General features: G+C 38.7%; 1 protein-coding gene across 2 annotated transcripts in view; it reads right to left on the reverse strand.

Annotated features, from left to right (window-relative positions):
* The window catches only part of CACUL1 (CDK2 associated cullin domain 1), a 76,182-nt gene that overhangs the window by 40,512 nt on the left and 7,981 nt on the right, over positions 1 to 27,689 (reverse strand). For both annotated transcript variants that reach the window (XM_004050175.5, XM_019035280.4), the window contains exons 2-3: positions 10,278 to 10,404; positions 9,287 to 9,389 (exon numbers count right to left, since the gene is read on the reverse strand). In XM_004050175.5, the coding sequence (XP_004050223.1) occupies positions 9,287 to 9,389; positions 10,278 to 10,404 (230 nt within the window). The remainder of the gene's footprint in view (positions 1 to 9,286; positions 9,390 to 10,277; positions 10,405 to 27,689) is intronic.

Below are 27,689 nucleotides of genomic sequence, written 5' to 3' on the forward strand. Positions count from 1 at the left end.
AACTACAATAAAGTCAATTGAGTCTAAGATAGAAGATATTTCTCTTTTCACTTAGATCTTTTACTTCTTAAGCTATTATTATATGAAATTTTTTTCTTGATTTATTTCTAAAATAAGACTTCCTTAATTTTCCAAATACTATTTGGACTTAATAAACTGAATTAAACCTGGCTTCTGTGTTCCTGGGTTCATTTAGCTTATCTACATGAAATAATCTGTAATCTAATACTAGCTTTTAAAGTAACTAGCTAGGTGCCACCGAGCAGCTATAAAAGGTTCAAGGATTACTAAATGGAGAAATATCCAAAGAAGCCAGATATGCTAGGCTGACTTCTCACTTCCCCACATACTTTATCTCTATGTAACACTTAGCAAACAGTAACTTACTTACACTACTTACACCTATTTGCTATTATTTTGGAAAGGAAACCTTTTTCCTTATCTTTTCTAACTTAAGTTACACAGTTTGGTCTCAAAGAAAGTATATCTTAAAAAGAATACAATTCATAATTGTACTCTGTACACCATGCAAATGTACTCTGTACAAATGCAAACAGGTATTATTTATGTGATTTTACTCTCCTGCTCATTTTCCAAGTTCTGGATGATGTTTTACCTGGAACAAATACATGCCTCTGGTAATGTCAGTGGTAAAGCCAGCATATGTTTTTGTAATCAACTTATACCAAGTACTCTTTACTGGATCTCTATTTTTGGGCCTGGTATTATGCTAAGTCCTATGAAGGCACATGAAAATACAAACAAAATCCTTTCTTTCAAAGGAACATAGTAAACTTATTAGAATCATGGTCTGAATGAGAGCCTATTGAATGATCGAGGGTTAGGGTGTCTCCCTGGCAAATTCCTGGGTTTGCCATGACAACTGCTTTAAGTTCTAGTAGAGAGGAAAAAAATAGATCTCCACATAACTTAGAAACATTTTCAGTAGAACACACATGTAAAGGGCTATTTACCAGTTGCAATATTTATTTTATTTGAAACCTATGAGGAAAGGATATCAAGCAATTTTCTTATTATCTAAAATCTTATTCACTTTAGCAAGAAATAAACAGAGTATTTGGAGGAAAGTTTTCTTAGAATACACTTTGTAGTACAAGAGATTTAGAAATTAAAACCTTTAAAACACATAAAAAATTTCAAATGACCATACACAAGATAACCAGTTGAGTTATGCTGCCACCCACTGGACAAAAAATAAATAGCAACGCAATCCTTGCTCTGATTTTAACCACCAAGGGACTAGCTCAGTTTATTGGCAATCTGGCAGTAAAGATTTTATATGCAAATTGGAGTTTATAAATAGTGAATCAAAGTTAAGTACTGCTGGCTAATTATGGTTTAGTTTCTATTAATTTCCATTATTAATTTATTTGACAGTCAACTTATTTTGTTTAAAACCAAGATACAGTTAGACATCAATATCACTCTAATTTTATTAAAATGGTTTAAATGTAATCAGTTAACTTCCTTTTAATTAAAAGTTAAACACCTAAAACTACTGTAAATTCAGCCTTGAGATAAAAATTGCAACATTTCCCAGCACCTTTGTCTCTGTGGTCTCTCCTCAACAGGACCCTGAATGCAGGTTAGTAATATCGGCGCTAATCCTCCCACTTGAATGTTACTGTCCTGGCCTAGGAACCAAATCTCTGTGTCAACACTGTTTACTGGGGCTAACGTACAGTGTGAGTTCCAAAGCACTGACAAAAGAACTGTTAATGGGTCACTGACTATAAAACTACTATATCAAAACGTCAGAATATTTTTATTTGGTGAAAATATACTCTCTTTTAGATAACACATTAGCATATACAATAAATGTATCAACATTACTTGGGGAGAAAATGCCTCACAATTGTTTCAATGGATTCTGGATTCAGAAGTACACATAGAAAAAATGAAACGAGGAAGTGTCATTTAAGACAGTTTTAAAAGATTTTATATCCATCTATCCATTATAGTAGTCCCCCACTTTATCCAGTTTCCCTTTCTGAGATTTAAGTTACCACAGTCTGAAAATATTAAACAGAAAACTCCAGAAACAAACTTTTTTTTTTTTTCTTGAGACGGAGTTTTGCTCGTCACCCAGGCTAGAGTGCAATGGTGCGATCTCGGCTCACTGCAACCTCCGCCTCCCAGGTTCAAGTGATTCTCCTGCCTCAGCCTCCTAAGTAGCTGGGACTACAGGCATGTGCCACCATGCCCGGCTAATTTTGTATTTTTTTTTTTTTTTTAGTAGAGATGGGGTTTCTCCATGTTGGTCAGGCTGGTCTCGATCTCCCGACCTCAGGTGATCTGCCCGCCTCAGCCTCCCAAAGTGCTGGGATTACAGGCGTGAGCCACCGCGCCCAGCCACAATTCTTAAGTTTTAAACTGCATGCCCTTCTGAGTAACGTGACGAAATCTTAACACCATCCAGCTCCATCCTGCCTGAGATATCTATCAGCACTTTGTCCAGCATATGCACAATGTTAACACTATCCATCTGTCAGTCACTTAGCCATCTCGGTCATCAGTTCAACTGTCACGATTATCATAGCAGATGTTCAAACAACCCTTACTTTACTTAATAATGGCTCCAAAGAGCAAGAGAAATGATGTTGGCAATTCAGATATGCCAAAGAGAAGCTGTAAATGATTCCTTTAAATGAAAAGGTGAAAGTTCTCAACTTAGTAATAGGAGGAAGAAATCTACTCCAAAGGTGGGGCTTGGACATCAGGACCAAACGGAGGACTAGCTAAAAACAGGTCAGGGCAGAAGCACCTCCCCATAAGACATGCCCACCAGTGTGCCATGTCACTTGACCATTGCCATGGCAACACCCAGAAGTTACTGCCCCTTTCCATGGCAATAACCCAACAACCCAGAAGTTACCACCCTCTCCCTCGTTCTAGAAATTTCTGCATACTGCCCTTAATTTGCATATAATTAAAAGTAGGTATGAGTGCAGAACTGCTTCTGAGCTGCTACTCTAGACACAGTGCCCATGGGGTAGCCCTGCTCCACAAGGAACAGTACCAGTCTGAAATTGTCTTCCTTTTTTTAATGTAGCGCTTAGTCTTTAACATTTCACATAATACTAGGCATGCTGAAGTTACCCTATTTTCTATTTATCTCATCTGTTCTCTGTACTTTTAAAAAATCCTTTCTTGATTTCTTTATTTTAAAATTATTCCATTTTTTCCCCTCTGTGTCTTGTTAACTATGTTTTTTTACTACAGACTGTATCCTTGTCACATTATAGTTGAAAATAAAGTAGTGCTTTACCATTTCCTGGACAATGCAAGGCTTCAGAACATTTCAAACCTTCACTCCTCCCTTCAAACTTACACATTATTGTCACGAGTTTTGATTATATATATATATATATATATTCTTATACCCTAGAAGACATTATCATTATTATTGATCCACACTTGCATATTTATCTTTTCCCTTCTTCATTCCTACATATCTTCAAGTTTTCATCTGGGAACATTTTCTTTCTATCTGAAAAACACTTTTATTTGTCTAAGAAACTACTGGTGATGAATTCTCCCAATTCTTGCCTAAAAATGTACTTCACAATTTTGCCTGGTTTGATCCCTCATTTCCTACTATGACTAGTTATTTCTGATTAAGTGCCAGATACTGCTTATGAAAAACTATGGAAACAATCTGATGCCTAGGATAATGGTATCTCTCCAGAATTTACTTTTGCTACTACTAAGCTTAATCGAGGCTCTAGCAAATCAAGACCACCTTTTTTTTCTTTTTGGGAGACGGAATCTCGCTCTGTCGCTCAGGCTGGAGTGCAGTGGCACCACTGCAACTTCCGCCTCCCGGGTTCAAGCAACTCTCTGTCTCAGCCTCCTGAGCAGCTGGGATTACAGGCACCCACCACCACACCCAAGTAATTTTTTTGTATTTTTAGTAGAGACAGGGTTTCACCATCTTGGCCAGGCTGGTCTTTAACTCCTGACCTTGTGATCTGCCCTCCTCGTCCTCCCAAAGTGCTGGGATTACAGGCATGAGCCACCGCACCTGGCCGAATCAAAACCATCTTAATCCAATCAGGAATCAGGCTTTAGCAAATGAGAAGGCTAGTCTTTATTTTTTTATTCTTGCTAGTCCTGGGATGTGGTACTTCAGATTTAATGGGCCTTATACTCCAATTTATTACCCAACCCCCACAAGTGTTGTCAAAGCTCTATTAAATTTCTCAGCTCATTAGCCTCCTTTTCCAGAATAAATAGGTGACCCCAGTAGATAAATGGCTCAAATGTTAGGTTCCTCTGTCTGAGTTTCCTTCTTCTCTTAGATCCTGGCCCTATAATTCACTTTGTTAGTCCTGTGGTCTGATTTTTGTAATTGCTCTCAGCGGGGGGGGGGGGGGTGGTCCACACTATCTAGTCTTATCAATTATATGTCCACTACCAGACCCAGTAGAGTCATAGTTAAATAGGATACATTAGGGTTCCCACTAGGAACCCCTGCAACCAATAAAACCACTCAGTTTTTTTTACACGGACCAAAAAATCAGCTGTGATTAATTAAGGAAAGCAGTAAATAGTATTTTAGATTTTTGAACAAGAAAGTATGTCCATCAAATTAGGGTTTTTAGGTTGTTCAGCCAAAAGAAGAGACTGCAGGAAGACAAACCAATTAAAAGAATATTCCACTAGTGCAGGCATGAGCCAATGATGACGTGGAAGAGGAAGACAACAATGGGAATCAAAGAGGACAGAGCAAGAGATATTATAGTATTCCATCCACCTTAACTAGCACCCAGAAATAGGAGAGAAAAAGCTAAGAGGAATATGAAATACCAAGCCTCAGAAAGAAACTAATTTGAATGAAGAGAAACTTAGATTTAGACCTCAGTATGAGGTATCTATAAGATGAAATTCAAATCCAACAGGCAAGTGTAGGTCCTAATGTTAGGGTCCTGGTCTCTCACAAAAAATACGGTAATTTCTAAATGTTTCCATAGAATTTTCCAAAACTATTCAGAATATTATTTACTGAATTGGTAAACCAATTTACTCTCTATAGTCATCTATTTCCATTCACTGGTATAGGAAAATACCAGAATTGGAAATGTACATTTTGAGGCTCTGGAGATACAGAAAAATAAAAATAAATAGAATTTCATTATTACTTTTAAAGAAAGAACAGCTGGGAGTGGTGTCCCATGTCTGTAATACCAGCACTTTGGGAGGCCAAGGCAGGAAGATCACTTGAGTCCAGAAGTTCAACACCAGCCTGGGCAACATGGTAAAACCCCACCTCTACAAGAAATACAAAAATTAGCTAGGCATGGTGGTGCACACCTGTAGTCCCAGCTACTCGGGGGTGCTGAGGCCGGAGGATTATTTGAGCCCAGGAGGTCAAGGCTGCAGTGAGCCAGCATCACACCACTGCACTCCAGTCTAGGTAACAGACTGAGACACTGTCTCATAAATAAATAAGAAGAGGGGAGTTAATAAGGACGAGAGAAGAGCCTGGTTTACAAAAATTAAGGCAAAAGATACTGTCACAATTTTGAACAATCCAGCAGTAAGTTAAAATGTATAGATACACATGCAGTGAAATATAATAGTAAGGAGAACACTAAGGGGACTTAGCTATTTGTTTTATTAGTTTAACAACACAACAAAAAAAACTTTAAAGTGCCTGAAGTAAAGTAATTTTTTCCAAAATGAAAGAAATGTGTTTAAAAAAAAAAAAAAAGAGGCAGCAAGTTAGATTATGCTGTCATGTAAAAAATATTTACATTCAACAAATTATTCTAAAATCTCTAAAAACCATGTTCTCTAGTTTTTAAGTCAACACCAAAAATAACTGGAGAATATGGGAACAATATTTTATATACTCTTCAATCTCCCCAACAGGATATGCCTTGGGATAAAAATAAATAAGTCCCTCTGACATATAAACTATACAAACCCACAGCTATTTTAAGATGCCCCTGACTGAGGCTGACGCCCTGTAGGTCCAAATCATTGATTTATCAACTCCAGCACTAAATTTCTGATTATCTGCCAAATGCAACTCCTCCCACACTCTTATTTTGGCTCATAACAACATTTCATTATGAAAACCAGAGCTGCAAACAAAATGCTCCATCCAAATAAAATGTTTCTGGCTCATAAAGCCTGGCATCGTCTCTTGATCTGTCCCCATGAAAACTGCCTTAAGGTCTCTATAAAATAAGATTACATCAGGCCACACACATCACACTGAACAAATAAATAAAATGCTTACAAATCTAGAGAGCACAGGAGTAGTGGTCATCTGAAGCTGACTATGCTACTCTTTCCATTAGTACAGGTCACATTTAGTTACTCAGCATTCAGCCAGAACACATCTGCTGAGTTGTAATTGTGGCAGACACTAAGGATAAAAAGACAAACACGATAGAGTCCCTCCTCCTCAAGGAAGGGCCTGTGAAGTAGTCAGACAGGGAAGCAGAAACAATAACACAATCACTGCCCTAATAGAGTTCTTATTGCTGAGATGCTATGGATCCAGAGAAGAAATGCCAATAGTCTGTTCGGTTTTGAGAGGAGTGCAGGAGTTCCAGGAAGGCTTTACACAGATGGACACAAATGAGTTTAAGCCTAAGAAAAGAATGAAGAAGCATTTGCCAGGCAGGAAACAGAAGAAAAAATACCTTACACCTTAGTGTAAAGAACTACAGATATTTTAGTAAATCTACTTCCTTTTGATGTCGAGAAAACACCTTACACCTTAGTGTGAAGCAACGAGATATTCTAGTAAATCTACTTCATTTTAATGTCAAGAAAATTTATAAGATGATATATATTAGCATGTTTAATAAAGAGGCAAACACACAAATGCTGAGTGACAGAGCTGGAAACAGAGCCCTGGATCCCCATGTTTTAAACCACTCCCCGCTGCTATTTAATAATGGTTACAATCTTTATAATCTTATAAAAGGAATCATTTTGAAGCTAGACTTTTCATAAGACCATATTGCTGAACTCTAAGTAGGACATGTATTGATTCTAAAAACAAACTAAATTCCCTGGTTTTATATCATATATCACCCTTTTAAAAAATACTAACACCAGGCTGGGCACAGTGGTTCACACCTGTAATCCTAGCACTTTGGGAGGCCGAGGCTGGCAGATCGCTTGAGTCCAGGAGTTTGAGACCAGCATGAGCAACACGGCAAAACCCCATCTCTAAAGCAAAAAACATAAAAAATTTGCCAGGCATGGTGGCATGCACCTGTAGTGCCAGCAACTGGGGAGGCTGGGGTGGGAGGATCGCCTGAGCCCAGGGAAGTCAAAGCTGCAGTAAGCCATGACTGTACCACTGCACTCCAGCCTAGGAGACAGAGCGAGACCCCCAATCTCAAAAAAATTAAAAAAAAAAAAAAACACTAACATCAAAAGAAATATCACTCTGATTTATGTTTTAATCATCAATAAGAATCATTACTATATTAATATAAAACTAAAAATTATTTGGTTTCATAATAGGCTGTATTAGTAGGGTGAGGGAAAACAGACACTGTGATATATACAGAACTGATGGGAATGCAACTTGATACAACTTCTGTGAACCACAATTTGGACTTAGTAAACGACATTACTTACAAGACTGACTATTCACTTCAGCACTGTTAGTAACGGCCAAAAACTGGAAGTAACCTAAATATTCATCAATCAAAAACTGGTTAAATTAAGGTATATCAATGAAGTAAGGCAGTTGAGATAAGCATTTCAGTAAAACAGTTGAGAAATGATGATGAACCTGACTAGGGTACTGGCAAATGAACAGAAGTGTGTGACAGAGTCCACAGCGAGACCCGAAGTCCATAAACTGGATTCAGGTAGAAATTCAGGTAGATGGTGGAGTGAAGAATTAGAAAGCAAATCTCTCAAAAGCTATAAAGCATAGATCTAGGGTTTCATCAACAATTTATACACAATGCCTAAGCACTAAACATATGTGTTAAATGAATAAAGATTTTATAGTTAGCGGCAAAAAGATGAAGAAAGAAATTTATACTAACAACAAGAAAAGTATATATTTGACTATGACAAAACACAGCTCTATCATTTGAAACAGAAAACAAAATGCTACTTAGTGCAACAACTGTTTGGGGAAAAAAAACACAAAAAAACTAAGCTATCTCAGACCACAAGTTGTGAAGAACAATATCCAAGCCCAAAGCACACCCCAGCATGTGCTATAAACTGTGGTTATTTCAAAACTGCTGGGGTGCTTCCTAATTGTGGTATAGACCCTGGTAATCTATTGCTGAGTGACTTTTCTTTTTTTTTTTTTGGAGACAGAGTCTCGCTCTGTCGCCAGGCTGGAGTGCAGCGACGCAATCTCGGCCAACTGCAACCTCCGCCTCCCGGGTTCAAGCGATTTCCCTGCCTCAGTCTCCTGAGTAGCTGGGACTACAGGAGTGTGCAATTTTAGTAGAGATGGGGTTTCACCATGTTGGCCAGGATGGTCTCGATCTCCTGACTTCGTGATCCACCTGTCTTGGCCTCTCAAAGTGCTGGGATTGCTGAGTGATTTTTCTAGACATTGTTCTACTTCTATACCAAAAACAAAGTGGGATCAAGCCCTGCTATAAAGATTATTTGGTTGGTGCAAAAGTAACAGAGGTTTCTGTCATTATTTTCAAAGGCAAAAACCACAATTCCTTTTGCACCAACTTAATAATACCTGATCTTCAAGCACTGAAGGTTTACTGAAGTGGGCAGGGGGAGGATCAAGCTAAGTGCTCCCTTAAACAGGAGTTTTTCTGCAACCTGCCCCAGATTTTAGAGCTGAGATGATGCCTATTTACAGGAGGTTTATCAATAAAGTGTTTACTTCAGTTGTTTATATTGAAAGGTATTATAAATTAGTAGGCAAACCACTCTTCAAAGATGATAATACGAGTTCCAAAACAAGTTAAAATATACACATATTTTTGTATCATAAAAGTCACCAAATATTGACATTGACAGAAAAAAATAAAGTTTTAAATAAAAGAAATGTTGACATGGTAATCAATAGAATCAGTTAAGGTCTGAAATATATTTAATCCAAAAATTTCCACAATTTATACCAAATTTTCAAATTAATAATCTATTCCAAAAATTACATGATTTGATCAACATTCACCTAGAAAACATTTATAAATTTATATCATAATCAAATTAACAAGCTTCCAAATGTGTATTAGAAAAGCTAACTGCAACCAGTCAGGAAAACCCAAGGAAGCAAAAATCAATACAATCAGTTCTTTACCTGCAGCTCCTTCGAGACTCTCTCTAAGTGATTAGTTATCTTTTTAATCAGATCACTATACATCTGTTCCGAGTGCTGCTGGCATACACATTTATACACACAACTGTAAAACAAACAAAAACCCCCACAAACCAAGTTAATCATAAAGCACTTAACTCAGTCCAAGGTTAAAGCACACTTTTGATATATAACCACTGATCCAGTAATTCATACCTTCAAAAAGTAACCAATCACAACTTTTAAATAAAAAATTTATCCTCCCCCATCGGTGTTCGGATGGAAAAGATAGTACCATCTGCTATAAATATGCCCTTCTAAGTAGTGTATTACACATTTAATCAGTACTAGATAATCTAATAGTAGGTGAGAATCTAAGGTCTGAATATGATAACTATTTATAAACCAGGTTCTCTCTCTTTCTCTTTTTAAATGAATGTCAAAATAAGGAAGAGAGAGTGATTGATAATCAGTAGAGAGATTTCTAACTCACGGAAGTGTTTGCAATACAACCTCTTTGTACATCAGCTGTGTGGAACAACATACTTGTCACTTCCTCCTTTCACTGTGCTGATCTCATATCCCACCCCACTTCCTAATTTGCTGCTTCCATTAACAGGAGCTGAGAAACAAAATAACCGAAGAGAGTTAGAATTGTGTGTCAATAAACACCAACAGATTAAGGTCTCCCTCTGAGACTAAAAATATGATTTTTACACCAGATACTTCAGTCATTCTTGCTTTTATTGCTGACTTCCACAGTGTCTGCATTATGTATGGTGGAGGTGGCAGACTTACTCTGTCATGATCTGAAAACCACTTTTGAATCAAAAAGTATAAACCAAACCCTCCAATCCGTAAGTGTGGAATACATAAAACACTTACAGAGCCTCATCTTATGCATTCTACATTACATGTTTGTGTGAGGCATAATTCAAGTGCCTTGAACCTTGGTATACCCTTTCAAACCCAAGCAAATTAAATCTTAACTTACCTGTATATCTGTTCATAGGATATGGGGATATAGTCACCAGGACTCTGAGTTAAAAGTTGATCTATGGCACCATCCAATTTTGGCCAGTATGTGCTCTTATAATCTTCAATAGTTATAACATTCATTACTAAAAGTAAAAAGTAAAATAAATATTACTACATGCCACATGTGGAGCAAACACAAATCACAGCCATTTTGCACTCTCAAATTCCTCTCACTCTTCTGATTTTACACTGACACTGTATCACCTAACTATCCTATTTCAATTAAAAACAAAAAAGGCAACCTGGTCAAGGATGTTAAGCAGCCATTCATCATGGGTTTAAGAGAAGTTAGTATGAACCTGTCCATCTTTAAAAATAACAACCAAACAAGCAATCATCACTGGCTTCCTTCTGGGTTTCCTGTAAGCTTCTGTCATTAGTGGAGCAGTCTCAAACATGCTCTGACCCTCAAATACACACTGCCAATTATGTGACAAAATGGCCTATCAATGAACCACAGGAAAATTCGGAGAAATCGTGAACACCAACAATCAATCTTTGTAGACATCCTCGAGGAAACGTGACTAAGGACAGGACTATGAGGATTAAGGTCCAAATGCTGTAGTCACAAAGAGGTTGCTGTAAAACTTGCCGAGATTTACAACACTACCAGCACCTCTTCATCATTACTACAGCTCCAACTCAGGCTGCTACTATCTTAAACTGGATAAGCCCAACAGAAAAGAAGTCAGTGAACTGGGACCCTGCGCTGAGGCTTACTTTCTTCCTACAGACAGGCTCTTACTCCCACACTACAGGTTTCCAAACAAAGCATTTGTACAGTGGATCCTAACAGCTTTGAAATCCAGGTACCAGTTGCTTCATGGCACTGAAATGTTAATAGTAAAAAAAGAGCTACCAGAAGAACCTGCCTATATTCTGTGTCATGAATCACAGTTACCTCAGGAGTAACAACAACGAGACCAGGTATTTCACTGTTTATTTTACCAGACTAGGAAGCAGAGTGGTTAAGTGACTTCCTCGAGAACTCAAGGCTCATTACTGTCAGAGATACCAGGTAAAGCAAAGCCTTCCCAGTATCTTTTTATCACATTATCGATTTCCACACCTTAGTCATCCAGGTTCAAGATTTTTTTCTATGTACCATCTATATCATTTTTGTTCAATACTTTCTTTAAATCAATTCACTTCTGTTATTTAATTTTATTTTACAGGACATCTGAGGAATGAACTACTGAGGAATGTTCACAAAACAACATGGCCTAATCTTAAATGCATTTTGCTAAGTGAAAGAAGCCAGACCCAAAGGGTACATATTCTAAGAGTCCCATTTACATGATACTAATAAAGGCAAAACTATAGGGAGGAAAACAGATCAGTGGTCGACAGGGGCTGGAAGGTGGGGAGAAGGATTATCTATAAAGCAGTAGCATGGAGGAATTTTTATGGCAATTAACTGTTTTGCATGAAACTGTGGTGGGGGATACACCACTTCACGCATTTGTCAAAACCAAAACAACTGTACATCAAATTACTATGTAAATTTAAAAAATCAACAAGGCTGTAGTGGTAAAGATGAAATGCAAAACACAAAAAATGAACCTAATTACAAATGAATCACATAACCCACACTGAATGGAATGGGGAATAAAGGAGTGTTTTGACTACTGTAAAGCTAAAGACAAAAAGAACTGTACATGCACGTGCGCAAACATAACAGTAGGAAGAGGCCAGACCATGTAGGTCTTTATGGGCCATTGTAAAGACTTTGACTTTTACTCTAAGATGGAGGCCTCTCTGGAGGGTTTTGAGCAGAGGAGTGACATGATATGGCTTAGGTTTTATATGGATCATTCCAGCAGCTGTGCTGAGAGTAAACTAAGTTTGGAGGCTGTGAGCTGATATGGGGTTGGGCCAGATAGTGGCACTGAGGACAATAAGGAGAGATCAGATTTTGAAGATATTTTAAAAACAGAGTCAACAAGATTTGCTGATAGATTAGATGTGAGATGTGAAAGAAAGGTCGAGTGGCTCCAAATTTTTTGGCTTCAGCACCGAAGGATGGGGTTGTCGTTTACTAAAATGAGGAAGACTGCACGAAAAGCTTAGCTGTCCAGCGGGCATAGCAGATACTGTTGGTGCCCCACCCATTTACCCCATCCACACCCTACGACTACTTCTCTCAATGTTCTGTCCAGCTGCCAGAGCTTGCTCTGCTTGCGGGAGGAGCAGGTAAGAAATCGTGGTAGAATTAACAACCCCAGAGCAGCCTTCAACCAATGACTACTGACGATTCAGTGTCATTACCACCAGTAGCTCCCTCTCCTTTTGGGTGAGGCGACTCTAAGGCCCCTGTGCTATACTGACTCCCAGAGCTCCCCACTGGTACTAAGCTCCAGCTGCCTACAGTGGTGACTTTACCTTACTGGCTTCCTCTTACCTTCCCTGCCTCACTTCCCCAATCCCCCTAGAGCTGCTTCCCAGGGTCACCCTCTTGCACTTGATACTGAAAAGCGTTACACACTAGCTCTAGAATATGACCTTTGTATTTATGTAATCCTTAGGATTCAAAGAAAACTGAAAAAGAAATTACATTCTCACTGTGTGATTCTGAGTTACAGAATCCCTTATCAGTGTACCACCTAAACCACATGAAATACCTCTCTACACCAAAAGTTGAGAGTTGAAGGTTAGATAACACGTTCAAAAAGAAAACTGCAAGTAGTAACACCAGTAATTAACATACCTATCTTCTGGGCTCCTAAAATGCTTAGTTCAATAAACCACATGCTATGGCTCCAGCTGGAAGCACTCCTACTTCTCAAGCACAGGCTTCGCACTTTAGCAAATCACCAAGTCAAAGATATGAAGAAGAGGAAAAAGAAACCAAAATGTAAAGTCCTGTAGTTCTAAGTACAGAATGGGGACTCACTACAGAAACAGTGATTGCTGATGCTTTTAAACATCTTTGAAAAGAGACTTAAAAACCAAATTGAAAAAGGCATGTGTCACAGTAGAGAATCTTAAACCCTATTTCCACATACAAAAAAAAAAAGCTGTTTCTATTTCCACACATATTATTTATTATATACAATATACATCTATGTTACCTGAATAGTAAATAGAAAGCCAATTCAGTAACCTTATATGCTAGCTAACATAACTTTCTTCCCAGGAAGGTTCTTCATAACCATCTGCAGTCAACACTTAAAATGACAATCCAGGAAACTTCAAGATATTTGTTATTTACTTGCTTATCTCAACGCAATCCTTGGTTTAAAAAACAAAAACTCCTAGCTATTTGTTCAGTTTAACATCTGACACATACAGCCTCAGAGTGTGTGTGTAATCTTGAACTTAAAAACTAGATCCTCTTGTTAAGAGATATGTAATCACTTTCAACTTTGCCCATAGAAAAGCTTATACTCACCAGAAGAAAAAGTAGGCCAGGAGCACTGGCTCATGCCTGTAATCCCAGCACTTTGGGAGACCGAGGCGAGAGCACCGCCTGAGCCCAGAAGTTCAAGACTACACTGGGCAACATGGTAAGACCTTACCTCTACAAAAACTTAAAAAAAAAATTAGCCGAGCGTGGTGATGCACACCTGTGGTCTCAGCTACTCGGGAGGCTGAGGCAGGAGGATCTTTCAAGCCTAAAGGTCAAGGTTGCAGTGAGCCATGTTCATACCCCTGTACTCCAGTCTGGACAACAAAGCAAGACTGTCTCAAAAACAAAACAAAACACAAAAGAGTAGCCAAAATTCATGCTATGTGTAGAAGATAGCTGATTTACTACTTTAAAATGAGAATGCTAAGATCAGAGCAGCATGACGGGATCTTAGGAGATCTGCAAGGCTGCCTATTTAGACAATACTTTTCAACTTTTTATTTCTTGATTTCTACAGTTCAGTATTAAGCCTGCATTAGAAAATACATAAGCAAAAGGAGGAAATAAAAATCACTCATAATTTCACCACCAGTATATTGCGGCTGTGCCAGTGTACTGTGCCAGTCTTTTCAATGTATATTATACGTGGCTAAAGAGTATATACAGACTTCCAATGAGGTAAAGAATTCCTTGAATTTTACTTTTTAGATAATTAACTAAATTCCTTTTCCGTATGTAATGAGCAATATCAGCAAGTAAGAGCCAAAATTAAAGTATGAAACCTAAACAAAAGTAAGTTACCATTAAATTACTAAACTTCATCTAGGTTAGATTTTCAGCTTGAAAATAATGAACTACTTTTTATGCTATTTAAAGAAGGCACTACAGGCACAAATACCTATAGGAGCCACGCTAATAACATACATAAGTAAAGCAGGCCTGGTGCAAGAATAAGAAAAGTGGTGAGGGCTTTATTGAACAGCAGAATGTGTGTTGTCCTCTAGAGGCATAGAGGTTCAAGAAATTTTAAAACACTTACTAAAAAAAATGTAAAAACATCATGCCACAAGGCTTAAACCTAGAAACACGTATTTATAAGATAATAAGCTCACACAGTCTGAATCCCACTGAGAAAGTAGTTTAACTGACCTTTACTAAGATAAAATGAAACAAAGTCTGAAACACATGGAATAGCTGGAATCTTCATTCAGGAAATATTATCAGGTTGCTGATAAACAGGAAACCATTAGAGGTCTATAATTCACACCAGGCAAGAATAAATATGTTCAACTCTCACACTTTTTTAATCCAAATAACTTGACATATTATTTGTTTATTGTCAATCTCCCTCAAACTAGACGTAAGCCCCATGGAGAAGGAATTCACTGCTAGAGCCCCAACTCTAAACAGTATATGACACATGGTAGGTACCCAGTAACATGTGTAAAGCGAATTAACTTCGTGAGTCAAAATAAATGCTGAACAGAAAAACAGTGAAAGATATACTACTTATTAGCTGTTTTGGAATTAAAGCTTAAATTACATTTGATTTCACACAGGCTAAAGCAAACCGGGTTAGCCCTACTATATAATCCTTTTAAGGGTTTTTTTGTTTTATAAGGGAAGAATAAATTCAGGAATTATAGTAAGCATTATGAATTCATACTTGGTCTACTGCAGAGACTGATCATTACTTTCTATCAGTGCCTCAAAAGTGTGAGATCCAGAGCAGCAGCATCAGCATCACCTGGAAACTTGTTGCAAATGCAAACTGTCAGGCCCCAACACAGACCTGCTGAATCAGAAATTCTAGGGGTGGGTGGAACCCAGGAAGCTGTTTAACAAGCCCTCCAGATAATTCTTACGCCTGTTAAAGTTTGAAAACCACTCTAATGCTTCAGCAGCCCTGGACAGCCAGGGTTCACTTAGGTGTTCCTCTTTCCTCAATTGCTAATATATGGTTTGTCTGTTCTCAACAACTTGAATTGGAGAGTCAAATAAAGGTGTGAATATATCAAACAAAATGTTAAAAAGGTAGCTAGGAACTGTCTTCCTACCAAAGATTCACTAAAATTCTTCTCTTCCATATCCCTTCTCCCCACCAAAAAAGCCACCTTCATTAAGAATAGACTGTTTAAGAATGTAGTAATGGCAATTATGAAATAAATAATTAAGCCAAATTTAAAAGGCTAAATTATGAATGACTTTTTAATTAATTGCAACTAGATAATCAGAACGGACAAGGAGAAAAGAGCCCTTTGTTACCTATTTAACTCGAGCTAGTTAATGTATGCTATCTAAAAGAAAAATTATGACTTTTTGTCACTAGAGTATGCTCATCTGTCAATAACAATCTAATAAATCTGGCTGAATGTTCCCGCAAAATGTTCTGCTCCCTCCAGCACAGGGGGACGACTGAACTCTTCCAAGTGTTGGACTCAGAGCAGCTGAAGGCCAAGAACATAACCTGACGAATTGAAGGGAAGCCCTTGTAGATAAAGAAGAGGAATGGTCATAGAAAGTATAAGAAGTAAAAGCCATACAGAAATTTTTTTAAACAGAAAAAATTTTATCAGGATAAGAAAATATTTTTGTATAGTTGTACTGTGTTTATGTTTTAAGCTAAGAGTTATTACAGAGAAGCCGAAAAGTTTTTTAAAACTTAAAAAGTTTATAAAGTAAAAAAGTTACAGGAAGCTAAGGTTGATTTATTATTTAATAATTTTTTTTTTTTTGAGACAGGGTCTCTCACTCTGTCACCCAGGCTGGAGTACAGTGGCGCAATCTCAGCTCACTGCAACCTCTCCCTCTGGGGCTCAAGTGATCCTCCCAACTCAACCTCCAGAGTAGCTGGGACTACAGATGAGGTTTTGCCATGTTCCCCAGGCTGGTCTTAAACTCCTGGGCTCAAGTGATCTGCCTGTCTCGGCCTCCCAAAGTGCTGGGATTACACACGTGAGCCACAGCATCTGGCCAGAAGCAATTTTTAAATAAATTTAGTAAAACCTAAGTGTACAGTGTTTTTAAAGTCTAGAGCAATATACAGAAAGGCCTTCACTTTCACTCATGCCACTCACCCACACAACTTCCAGTCTTGCAAGTTCCAATCATGATAGGTGCCCTATACAAGCATACCATTTTTTTATCTTTTATACCATGCTTTTACTGTACCTTTTCTATGTTTAAATATGCAAATACCATTATGTTACAGTTGCATACAGTATTCAGTACAGTAGCATGTTGTACATATCATACAGGTTTGTAGCCTAAAAGCAATAGGCTATATCCTATATAGCCTAAGTGTGTAGTGGGCTATACCACCTAGGTTTGTGTAAGTATACCCTATGATGTTCCCACAGTGTACAAAATCGCCTAACAGAACAATTCTCAGAATTCTCAGAATGTATCCCTGTTGTTAAGCAAAGCATGACAGTACTTTAACATATCCTGTTCCTTATTAGGAGGGGGAAAAAAAAAAACCTGTACCATCTACTCAGGTATATTTTGATTTGCCAGTACAAGAGGGCAGCAATTATTTCTAAAGTAGGTTAAAGCCTCTTGAAAGTTGTGTGCTTTAGGTATTTGTTTGGGAAGTTTCTAAATTTTAGGGTTTATGGTTTGCATAATTCAATTTAAACACTATGGACAATTTAAAATGTCTACTGTGATCATGAGTTAGTCATTCCTCAGTATATCATTACATTCAGATGACAACAACCAGATGACACTGATGTCTTATTTTTATTTTATCTAAGTTCTCATTAACACACTCTTTAAGGGTTCTATGCTCCCCACCCCATAACAAGACAACATTTTGGTCCAGATAAGCCTTATAACATACCAGCCGTATAAAACCTCCTTTGCCTTGCTTCAAATGAAGTGCCTCGTCCCCCAAAACACTGTAAAACTTGTAGAGCAAACACACAGTTACTGTTTTACTGCTTAGAAATCTACACATTTTTCAATTAGAGGAAATGTAATAAAATAGTAGAAACTTCCTTCATCACTACTATCTTAAAAAAAAAAAAAAAAACCTAGCTGTAGTGGCCTACCAGCAGATTGAGATCTATGATCTATGTTCCTTTAGAATAGTTACTATACAACACTGTTCTACCATTACAACATCACACAGGAGCCTGTGACACAGTTCCTAAAATGGACATGTTATGACATACATACATACACGGAAAGTTCAAGAGCTATCAAGACATCCATTTTAGCTCCAACTCCACCTAATCCAAAATCTCATAAAATTCAAAGTACTCAAAATTCAAAACAGAACAGTATTTGCTCAACTGAGATTACATAGGTGTAAACTATGCTAACTGCAGGTCTATGACAGTTTTAAAATTTCATGGTGTCTTCCAAGATTTAAATAAGTCAATCTCTCCTTGGCATTATGCCCAGTAGAGTCTGAACCTTGAAGCAGTAGCTTGAAGCAGGTGCTGAGGTGGATACCAACGGTGGGTAAACAAACCTTGCCCTGTAGGCCCCTGAGAAGATCAGGACTTGAGGACATAATACTATGAACAGGCATTTTTGGAAATGGGTGGAAGATGCAATAGAAAAGTCTGCAGACTCAACGGTAAAAAGAACCGAGAAGGATTATTCTGTGGAGAAACTGAGAGACAAAGGCTTAGAACTCTGAGATCTAGAAACATGCAGGGCAGGACTGTGAGGGAGTGAGAAGCACAGAACTGGCAGATTAAGCAGAAGTCAGCGTAAGAAATGCTCAAACATCTAGCCCCACTCCTTTCATTCCAGAATGCTGTGCGCCAGGAAAAATATGCTTTATTCCGCCCCCCCCCACCCCCACCTATCCATTCTGCCATTCTCTCAGAATGGAAGATCCTTCTCTAGAGAAACTAAACAGTCCCAGAGAAAAGACATTCACATACTAATATTTGGCAGTTCCTCAACAAAATAGCAGCTCTGCATTCAATCAACCTAACATGAAGCCCAATACTTAAATCTGACAAGGCCCATTATAAACACAGAGCTAGCAATTATCTTTTTTCACTTTTAAATATGGATAGACAACTAAGAATCACCAAAGATTTGTAGAAAGTCTCAGACAAGAGAGATCAAAACAAATTTGAAAAGCTAAAAACAAAGATAATCCAGAGAATAGAACTTGTTTAAAAACTGTAATTACTATCTTCAGAAAGGTAAGATAAAAATTAAAAACAGTGTCACAAAAAAGAAGCAATCCAAGTGCTCTTAAAAAAAAAAAAAAAAAAAGGCTGGGCGCTGTGGTTCACGCCTGTAATCCCAAAACTTTTGGAGGCCAAGGCAGGCGGATCACGAGGTCAGGAGATAGAGACCATCCTGGCTAACACGGTGAAACCTGGTCTCTACTAAAAATACAAAAAAAATTAGCTGGGCATGGTGGCAGGCACCTGTATTCCCAGCTACTCGGGAGGCTGAGGCAAGAGAATGGTGTGAACCCGGGAGGTGGAGCTTGCAGTGAGCCGAGATCATGCCACTGCACTCCAGCCTGGGTGACAGAGACTCCTCCGTCTCAAAAAAAAAAGGTCAGTGTTAAAAATACAACATCAAGGAAATCTCCCAGAGCTTTACGAGAAAGGGGATGTAGCAAAATGCAGTTAACAGAAGATCAAAACAGAAATTTAACATTTGACTACCAATAATTCCAGAGAAAACAGAATAGAGAAAATGTAAAGGGAGAGAAATATTAACACATTAATATAAAAAACAGAACTAAGAAATTTTCTCAAGGGGAAAAAACAAATGGCACCTGACTTCTCCATTTTAATATGCGTGCTTAAAGTTAATGAAGCAATACTTTTAAAATGCCAAGGAAAAGTTATTTTCCGTTAAGAATTCTATACCCAAACTATCAATCAAGTGTGAAAGCAGCATTTTTAGATATGCCAAGACCTGAAACTTTATCCACACACTCTCAGGAAATGACTAGAAGATATGCTCTATATACATACTCAGAAATTCATCAATAAAAAGGAAGACAAGCAATCATTCCAAGTATCTGGGAAGTCCCTGAGTGGCAACTGTGCACTGGCCCTAAGCAATAAACAGAAACAAGAGGACTAACAGCTTCACAAAAACAAAAGCTGATTTGTTTGAGCATTTCAAAAACACCAGTGACAGGTACATGGCGAATCTAACAAAGCTGTTGAAAAGTTTTAAGAGTATGTTTGGCAGGGTGCGGTGGCTCATGCCTATAATCCCAGCGCTTTGGGAAGCCCAGGCAGATGGATCACCTGAGGTCAGGAGTTAGAGACCAGCCTGGCCAACATGGTGAAACCCCGTCTCTACTAAAAGTACAAAAAAATTAGCTGGGTGTGGTGGCATGCGCCTATAATCCCAGCTACTCAGGAGACTGAGGTGGGAGGATTGCTTGAACTCGGGAGGCAGAGGTTGCAGTGATCTGAGATCACACCACTGCACTCCAGCCTGGGCGACAGAGCAGGACTCTATCTCAAAAAACAAACAAACAAAAAAAAAGAGTAAGTTCAACAAAAATTCTGCCAATACAAACAAGGCAACTAACAACAACATTCTATGTAAAATAAAATGTAATCTCAGTACACTTTAGGCCCTTCCGTGAATATTTACATAGCTATAATGTAAACATGGCTTACTGATTAAACCACAAATTGTGGCCGTTTGCAGTGGCTCACACCTGTAATCCCAGCACTTTGGAAGGCCAACTCAGGCAGATGGCTTGAGGCCAGGAGTTCAAGACCAGCCTGCTCAACATGGCAAAACCCCATCTCTACTGAAAATACAAAAATTAGCCAGGCATGGTGGCACATGACTGTAATCCCAGCTACTCAGGAAGCTGAGGTACAAGAATTTCTTGAACCCAGGAGGCAGAGACTACAGTGAGCCGAGATCGCGCCACTGCACTCCAGCCTGGGAGATAGAATGAGTCTCTGTCTCAAAATAAATAAAAATTTTTTTAAAACTGTGATAGTGGCCAGGCACGGCAGCTCGCGCCTGTAATCCCAGCACTTTAGGAGGCTGAGGCGGGCAGATCACGAGGTCAGGAGATCGAGACCCCATCCTGGCTAACACAGTGAAACCCCATCTCTACTAAAAATACAAAAAATTAGCCAGGCGTGGTGGCAGGCGCCTGTAGTCCTAGCTACTCAGGAGGCTGAGGCAGGAGAATAGCGTGAACCCGGGAGACGGAGCTTGCAGTCAGCCAAGATCGCGCCACCGCACTCCAGCCTGGGCGACAGTGTGAGATTCCATCTCAAAAAAAAAAAAAAAACAAAAAACAAAAAACTGTGATAGTAGAAGAATTAGAAAGGTAAGGTATGTTAGAGGTATAAGAGAATTAAATCCTGGAAGTCAACAGGTAATTTAAAAATGATAAATTAAGCAGTAACAATATCACCACATTGAAATGTGTGGCTAATACCAGAAGAAACAGCTAAATGAATCGTAATTAAATGACTGACTTTGAGTAACGGGTCCAGGAATGGGAAGGGGTAGGGAAAGGAACCACTGATTTTCATTATGTGTCTTTTTGCATAATTTGAGTTTTAAAATTATAAACCTGTATTACTTTAATAAGAGCAAAGTACTGTTTTTGTTTTTTAAGTACAAAGAGTTTGGTGAATCTCAAATCCTCAGAAATGGAAAAGCAAACCTATTGAAATTAAATTTTTGTTTCAGGGTAAAATTTTGTTTCAGAATATCTCCAATATTCTAAGGCACAGGAAATGAGAAAATGCAGAATTTACCAACTGCTTCTGGACCTCTCTACCTGACTGTTCCATAGACACCTTAAAAGAGACAGACAGACAGACACACACACCCCCCCTCACTTCACACCTTTATACCTTCCACGTCTGGGTCAAAGGCACTGACAGCTACCCATCATCCAAACCAGCAGTCTTTAATCTTCATCTTCCTTTCCTCACCCCCAAAATTTTGTAGATTCTAGTCCCTAAATATCTCCAAATTGAAACCTCTTATCTTTTAAAATTTTATTTGTTCAAGTCTCCATCTTTTGTCTAGATTACAGAAATTGTAACACCCTAACTAGCCCCTAGGCCTCCACTCTCTATCCGCTCTAAATTAACACACTAAGACAAATGTCTCCCTTAAAACCTCCCATTACTACAGAAGAAAATCCTTCCACTAACATGGTCCTTCACTATCTAGCCCTTTCTATCCATCCATGTTTAACATGAGCCAGTCTCTCCTCCTACTCTGTATTCCAAAAATAATTTCAATTCTGGGTCTTTGGCACAGGCTGCCCCTCTGCAAGGAAGTCTCTTCCAGTCCAGCTTCCCCATCCCCACCCCCTATCCTCCTGGCCAACTTCTATTTATTTTTATAAAGACTCTCTTTCCTGAATGCTACCAAATACATAGCTTTATTATAGCATTTAATCATAATGTATTATAATTACCTTTCTATCACCTCCCACATTCAACTGTGTCTTCATTACCAGAGGCTAAAATATTACTCTGGCATACAATAAACACTTAATAAAATGCCACTTAATAAAAAATCATTCAGATGATGAATCAGCATACCTGCAACTACATATTACACATCTATCCAACTTTATCTATAGAGGTTAATAACCGAATGTCCACAAAAGCAGGAAGAAAAAATGGAAAGCCAGTTTGCCCTGTCAAGACATACCATAAAAGGATATTAACAATCAACCTTTATATAGTGCTTAACAGTTTACAATGTGAATACATATGGTCTATGGTTTACAGAGTTTACAGTAAATAAACAGTATTCATTTTCTTTAGAGATTTGGGACTGGGCCTTAAGTAAACATTAAAATGCCTTTCTCTTACAGTTTCATCAACAACATTTTATATGATGCAGGTCAAAAAATAGCAAGACAAGATCCCCAATAAGATCCTGAAGTTCGGCCGGGAACAGAGGCTCACTCCTGTAATCCCAGCACGAATGGGGCCAGTTTGGTGGAGTATGATCAATCTGAAAACCCTGACCTCACGGAAACCCTGCTTACACACCCCCCTCCCAACATGAGACTAACTTTACTTGATTAAAGACCCTGCCATGATATTACCTGAAACCTCACAAAAAAGATTCTCTCTAAGCAGAACTCACTGTCTCTAGATCTCTAAGTAGAATCAGATTTCCCAAGGGAACAAGTACCAAACCTAAATAAATAGGAGACAGCTTACATTCCAAAAGAACTATAAGACTTTAATACATTATACTGGCAGAAACTTGGGAATACATGTGGGAATGGATTGTGAGGGTGCTGAACAATGAAGAAAGAACTTTAGACGCAACAAGTCATTAAAAGGAATGCACTTACTAAAGATTCTTTATTCACTATACTACTTCAAGAAACTGGATACAGTTCTAACAGTTTGCTTGGTTAACTGAAACCTGGACTGTCAGCCTGCATTAAAAACAGTTGGAACTCTCACTGATTTAAGAGCAGGATTAACAGCAGATTAGATACTAAAAAAGAAAACATTAGTGAGCATGAAGACACAGCATTAAAACTTACCCAAACTAAAGCACAGAGAGTAAAAAAGAAAAAAAAAATCTTTAAAAAAATGAACAGAACCTCAGTGACTCATGGTACAATAACAAGTGTTATAACATATGTGTAACTAGTGGCAGGGAGGTTCTGACAAAAAATAATGAATAATTTTCCAAATTTGACAAATTCTAAAACCCCACAAATCCAAAAAATAAACACTAAAAAAGAACATAAAAAATTGCTGAAAACTTAAGATAAAGTAAAAATTTTAAAAGTACCCAGAAAAAAAAGGGGCATATTATATATAGAGAAACAAAGATAAGACTATACAGACATTTATTAAAGAAACAATAAGGCCGGGTGCAGTGGCTCACCTAAGGTCAGGAGTTCGAGACCAGCCTGGCCAACATGGTGAAACCCTGTTGCTACTAAAAATACAAAAATTAGCCGGCCATGGTGGCGTTTGCCTGTAGTCCTAGCTATTCAGGAGGCTGAGGCAGGAGAATCGCTTGAAGAACCCGGGAGGTGGAGGTTGCAGTGAGCTGACATCGCGCCACTGCACTCCAGCCTGGGCAACAAGACAGAAACTCCGTCTCCAAAGAAAAGAAAAAAGAAACAATGCAGGTCAGAAGACAATGGAAAGACTCTTTAAAGTATTTATAGAAGAAAAAAAAAGGCTGTATATCTAGAATTCTATATCCAGCAAATATCCTTAGAAAATGAAGATAAAATAAAGATTTCTGCAGACAAAAGCTGAACAAATTGAAGGCCAACAGAACTACATTATAAGAAATATTAAAGGAAGTTCTAAAGAGGGAAGAAAAATAAGAGGTGGAAACTTCCATCTACACAAAGGAAAGAAGAGAGACAGAAATGATAACTATCTGGGTAAATACAAAAGACTTACATTCCAGTTTATTATTATTTCAAAGAAATCTCAGTATGATTCCATTCATATGAAAGATCTGGAGGCCGGGTGCAGTGGCTCACGCCTGTAATCCTAGCACTTTGGGAGGCCGAGGAGGGTGGATCACCTGAGGTCAGGAGTTTGAAACCACCCTGGCCAACATGGCAGAAACCCCGTCTCTACTAAAAATACGAAGTTAGCCGGGCATGGTGGCGCATGCTTGTAGTCCCAGCTACTCAGGAGGCTGGGGCAGGAGCATCACTTGAGCCCAGGAGGTGGAGGTTGCGGTGAGCTGAGATCGCGCCATTGCACTCCAGCCTGGGCAACAAGAGCGAAACTCCGTCTCAAAACAAAAACAAAAACAAACAAAAAAAACAAAGATCTGGAATAGGTAAACCCAGAGAGACAGAAAGCAAATTGGTGGATGGCAGGGGCAGGGAGAAGTGAGGAAACAGAACTAATTGCTTAATGGGTATGGAATGTTAATTTGGGTTGATGAAAATGTTTTGGAACTAGATAGAGGTAGTTGCACAACACTGGGCATGTACTCAATGCCACTGAATTATTCACTTTAAAATAGTTAATTGTGCGTTACATAAATTTCATTCCAAGTTTTTTTGGGGGGCCGGGGCAGGAACAGATTCTCGTCATGTCGCCCAGCTTGGAGTGCAATGGTGCGATCTCAGCTCACTGCAACCACCACCTCCTGGGTTCAAGCAATTCTCCTGCCTCAGCCTCCTGAGTAGCTGGGATTATAGGCACACACCACTGCACCTGGCTAATTTTTGTATTTTTAGTATGGACGGGGTTTCACCACGTTGGCCAGGCTGCTCTCAAACTCCTGACCTTGTGATTCACCCACCTCAGCCTCCCGAAGTGCTGGGATTACAGGCATGAGCCACCACGCCCGGCTCATTCCAACTTTTAAAAAAAGATACGTGACTGTTTTGAGCAAAATTAATGACAGTGTATTTGGGGAATTACGACATATATTAAAGTTAAAATGTACAACAATAGCATAAAGGACAGGAGTGGATAAATGGAAGTATACTGCTATTAGATTTTTACATTATAAGTAAAGTAGTCTAATAATATTTGAAGGTAGACTGTTATAAGTTAAACTTTCATAATCATAAATCCTAGAGTAACCCCCAAAGAGCAAAACAACCATGCTAATAAGCCAAACTGGAGACAAAACTGAATCATAAAAATAACAAAAAAGAAGACAGGAAAAGGGTTGGGCCCAGTGGCTCATGCCCGTAATCCTAGCACTTTGGGAGGCCGAGGTAGGTAGGTGGATCACCTGAGGTCAGGCATGCAAGACCAGCCTGGCCAACACGGCGAAACCTCATCTCTACTAAAAATACAAAAATTAGCTGGGTGTGGTGGCACATGACTGTAATCCCAGCTACTCGGGAGGCTGAGAAAGGGAATCGCTTGAACCTGGGAGGTGGAGGTTGCAGTGAGCCGAGATCGTGCCACTGCACTCCAGCATGGGCGACAGACCGAGACTCTGTCTCAAAAAAAAAGGGAGACAGGAAAAGAGGAACATTTTTTAAATAACAGATGGACAAAGAGTAAACAAAAGTGCAAGACAATATGATTTAAACCCTACCATATTGGTAACTACATTAAACACAATGGTAGCAGAGGTTGTCAGACTGGATTTTAAAAAAGATCCAACCATATGTTGTCTACAAGAAATGTACTTTACACAAAAAATAAAAGTAACATGATGGTAAAAGATACATTATGCAAACAATAACCCTTAAAAAAAAAAAAACCTGGAATGCCTACAAGTAAAAGTAGTCTTGGCTGGGAATGGTGGCTCATGCCTGTAATCCCAGCACTTTGGGAAGCCGAGGTGGGTGGATCACAAGGTCAGGAGATCGAGACCATCCTGGCTAATACGGTGAAACCCCATCTCTACTAAAAAAAAATACAAAAAAAACAAAAATTAGCTGGGCGTGGTGGCAGGCGCCTGTAGTCCCAGCTACTCGGGAGGCTGAGGCAGGAGAATGGCGTGAACCCAGGAGGCGGAGCTTGCAGTGAGCTGAGATCGCACCACTGCACTCCAGCCTTGGCAACAGAGCGAGACACTGTCTCAAAAAAAAAAAAAAAAAAAAAGGAGTCTTTAGGGTAAGGAATATTAACAAGGATAAAGTCAGACATTCCATCATGATAAACAGTCAATTCATCAAGAAGATATGCAACAATCCTAAATCTGATGGACTAAATAAGATTAATGAAATAGAACTGATGCCCATACATACATGGTCAGTTATTTCTGACAAAGTTGCCAAAGTAACTCAGTAAGAAAAGGATAGTCTTTTCAACAAATAGTGCCAACACAATTGGATATCCATATAAAATAAAAGGAGCCTCGATCCTTATCTCACACTATACAGACATCAACTCATAATTCAGATCACAGACCTAAACGTAAAAGCTAAAACCATAAAACTGCTAAGAAAAATTACAGATAATATCTTGACTTTGGGGTAGGCAAATATTTCTTAGGATACAAAAAACAACAGCTAGAGAAGAAAAAATTGACAGTTTAGACATCATCAAAACTGAAAAACATGTACTCTTCAGAAGACACCGTTAAGGAAAAAAAAAGACAAGCCAGAGAGAGAAAACAGTAATAATAGTTGTCTGACAAAACTTGTATCCAAAATTTATAGTGAATTCTTTAAACACATTAAGACAAATAACAAAAGAAATGAGCAAAAGATGTGAGCAGACTATCACAAACAAAATTATAAGGCAAGCAAATGATCACATGAAAAAGCCAACGGCACATGTAAAAGAGAAATGCAAAATAAATACACAAAGAGATACTACTACTTATTCTCTAGAACAGGGGTCCCCAACCCCAGGCCACAGGAACCGGTCGGTGGCCTGTAAGGAACCAGGCCACACATCAGGAGCTGAGCTGTGGGCCGGCGAGCATTACCACCTGAGCTCCACCTCCTGTCAGATCAGCGCAGGAATTAGATTCTCAAAGGAGCGCCAACCCTATAACGCAAGGGATCTAGGTTGTGCACTCCATACCAGACTCTAAGACCTGATGATCCGAGGTGGAACAATTTCATCCCAAAACCATCCCCCAGTCCACAGAAAAATTGTCTCTTCCACGCAACTGGTCCCTGGTGGGGACCGATGCTCTAGAAAGGCTAAACTTTAAAAGACTGACAATACCAAGAATGCAGAGCCTAACCAGTACAAGTGCCAATTAAGTAAGTGGAGCAACTGGAGCTGTCATATACAGCTGATGGGAATGCAAAATGGTGCAACCACCCTAAAGAATTGTTTGGCAGTTTCTCATAAAGTTAAACGTATCAATAATATATAAGCAAGGAATTCCACTTGTATGAAACCTTTACCCACACCAAACCTTGTACATGGTTGTTTACAGCAGCTGTGTTCATGACAGCCAAAACTGGAGACCACCTAAATGATCAACCTAATGACCAACAAATTAATGATTTTTTGGTAAATCAAAAAAAAAAAAAAAAAGACTACTTTGGGATATCCAAAAAAAAAAAACTACTACTCCTCAGTCAGAAAAATGAATAAGTAACTGACATATGTGAGAACGTGGAAGAATCTCAAGAACAGAATAAGAAAC

The sequence above is a fragment of the Gorilla gorilla genome, chromosome 8 (assembly GCF_029281585.2).
Source record: "Gorilla gorilla gorilla isolate KB3781 chromosome 8, NHGRI_mGorGor1-v2.1_pri, whole genome shotgun sequence".
Taxonomy (NCBI): domain Eukaryota; kingdom Metazoa; phylum Chordata; class Mammalia; order Primates; family Hominidae; genus Gorilla; species Gorilla gorilla.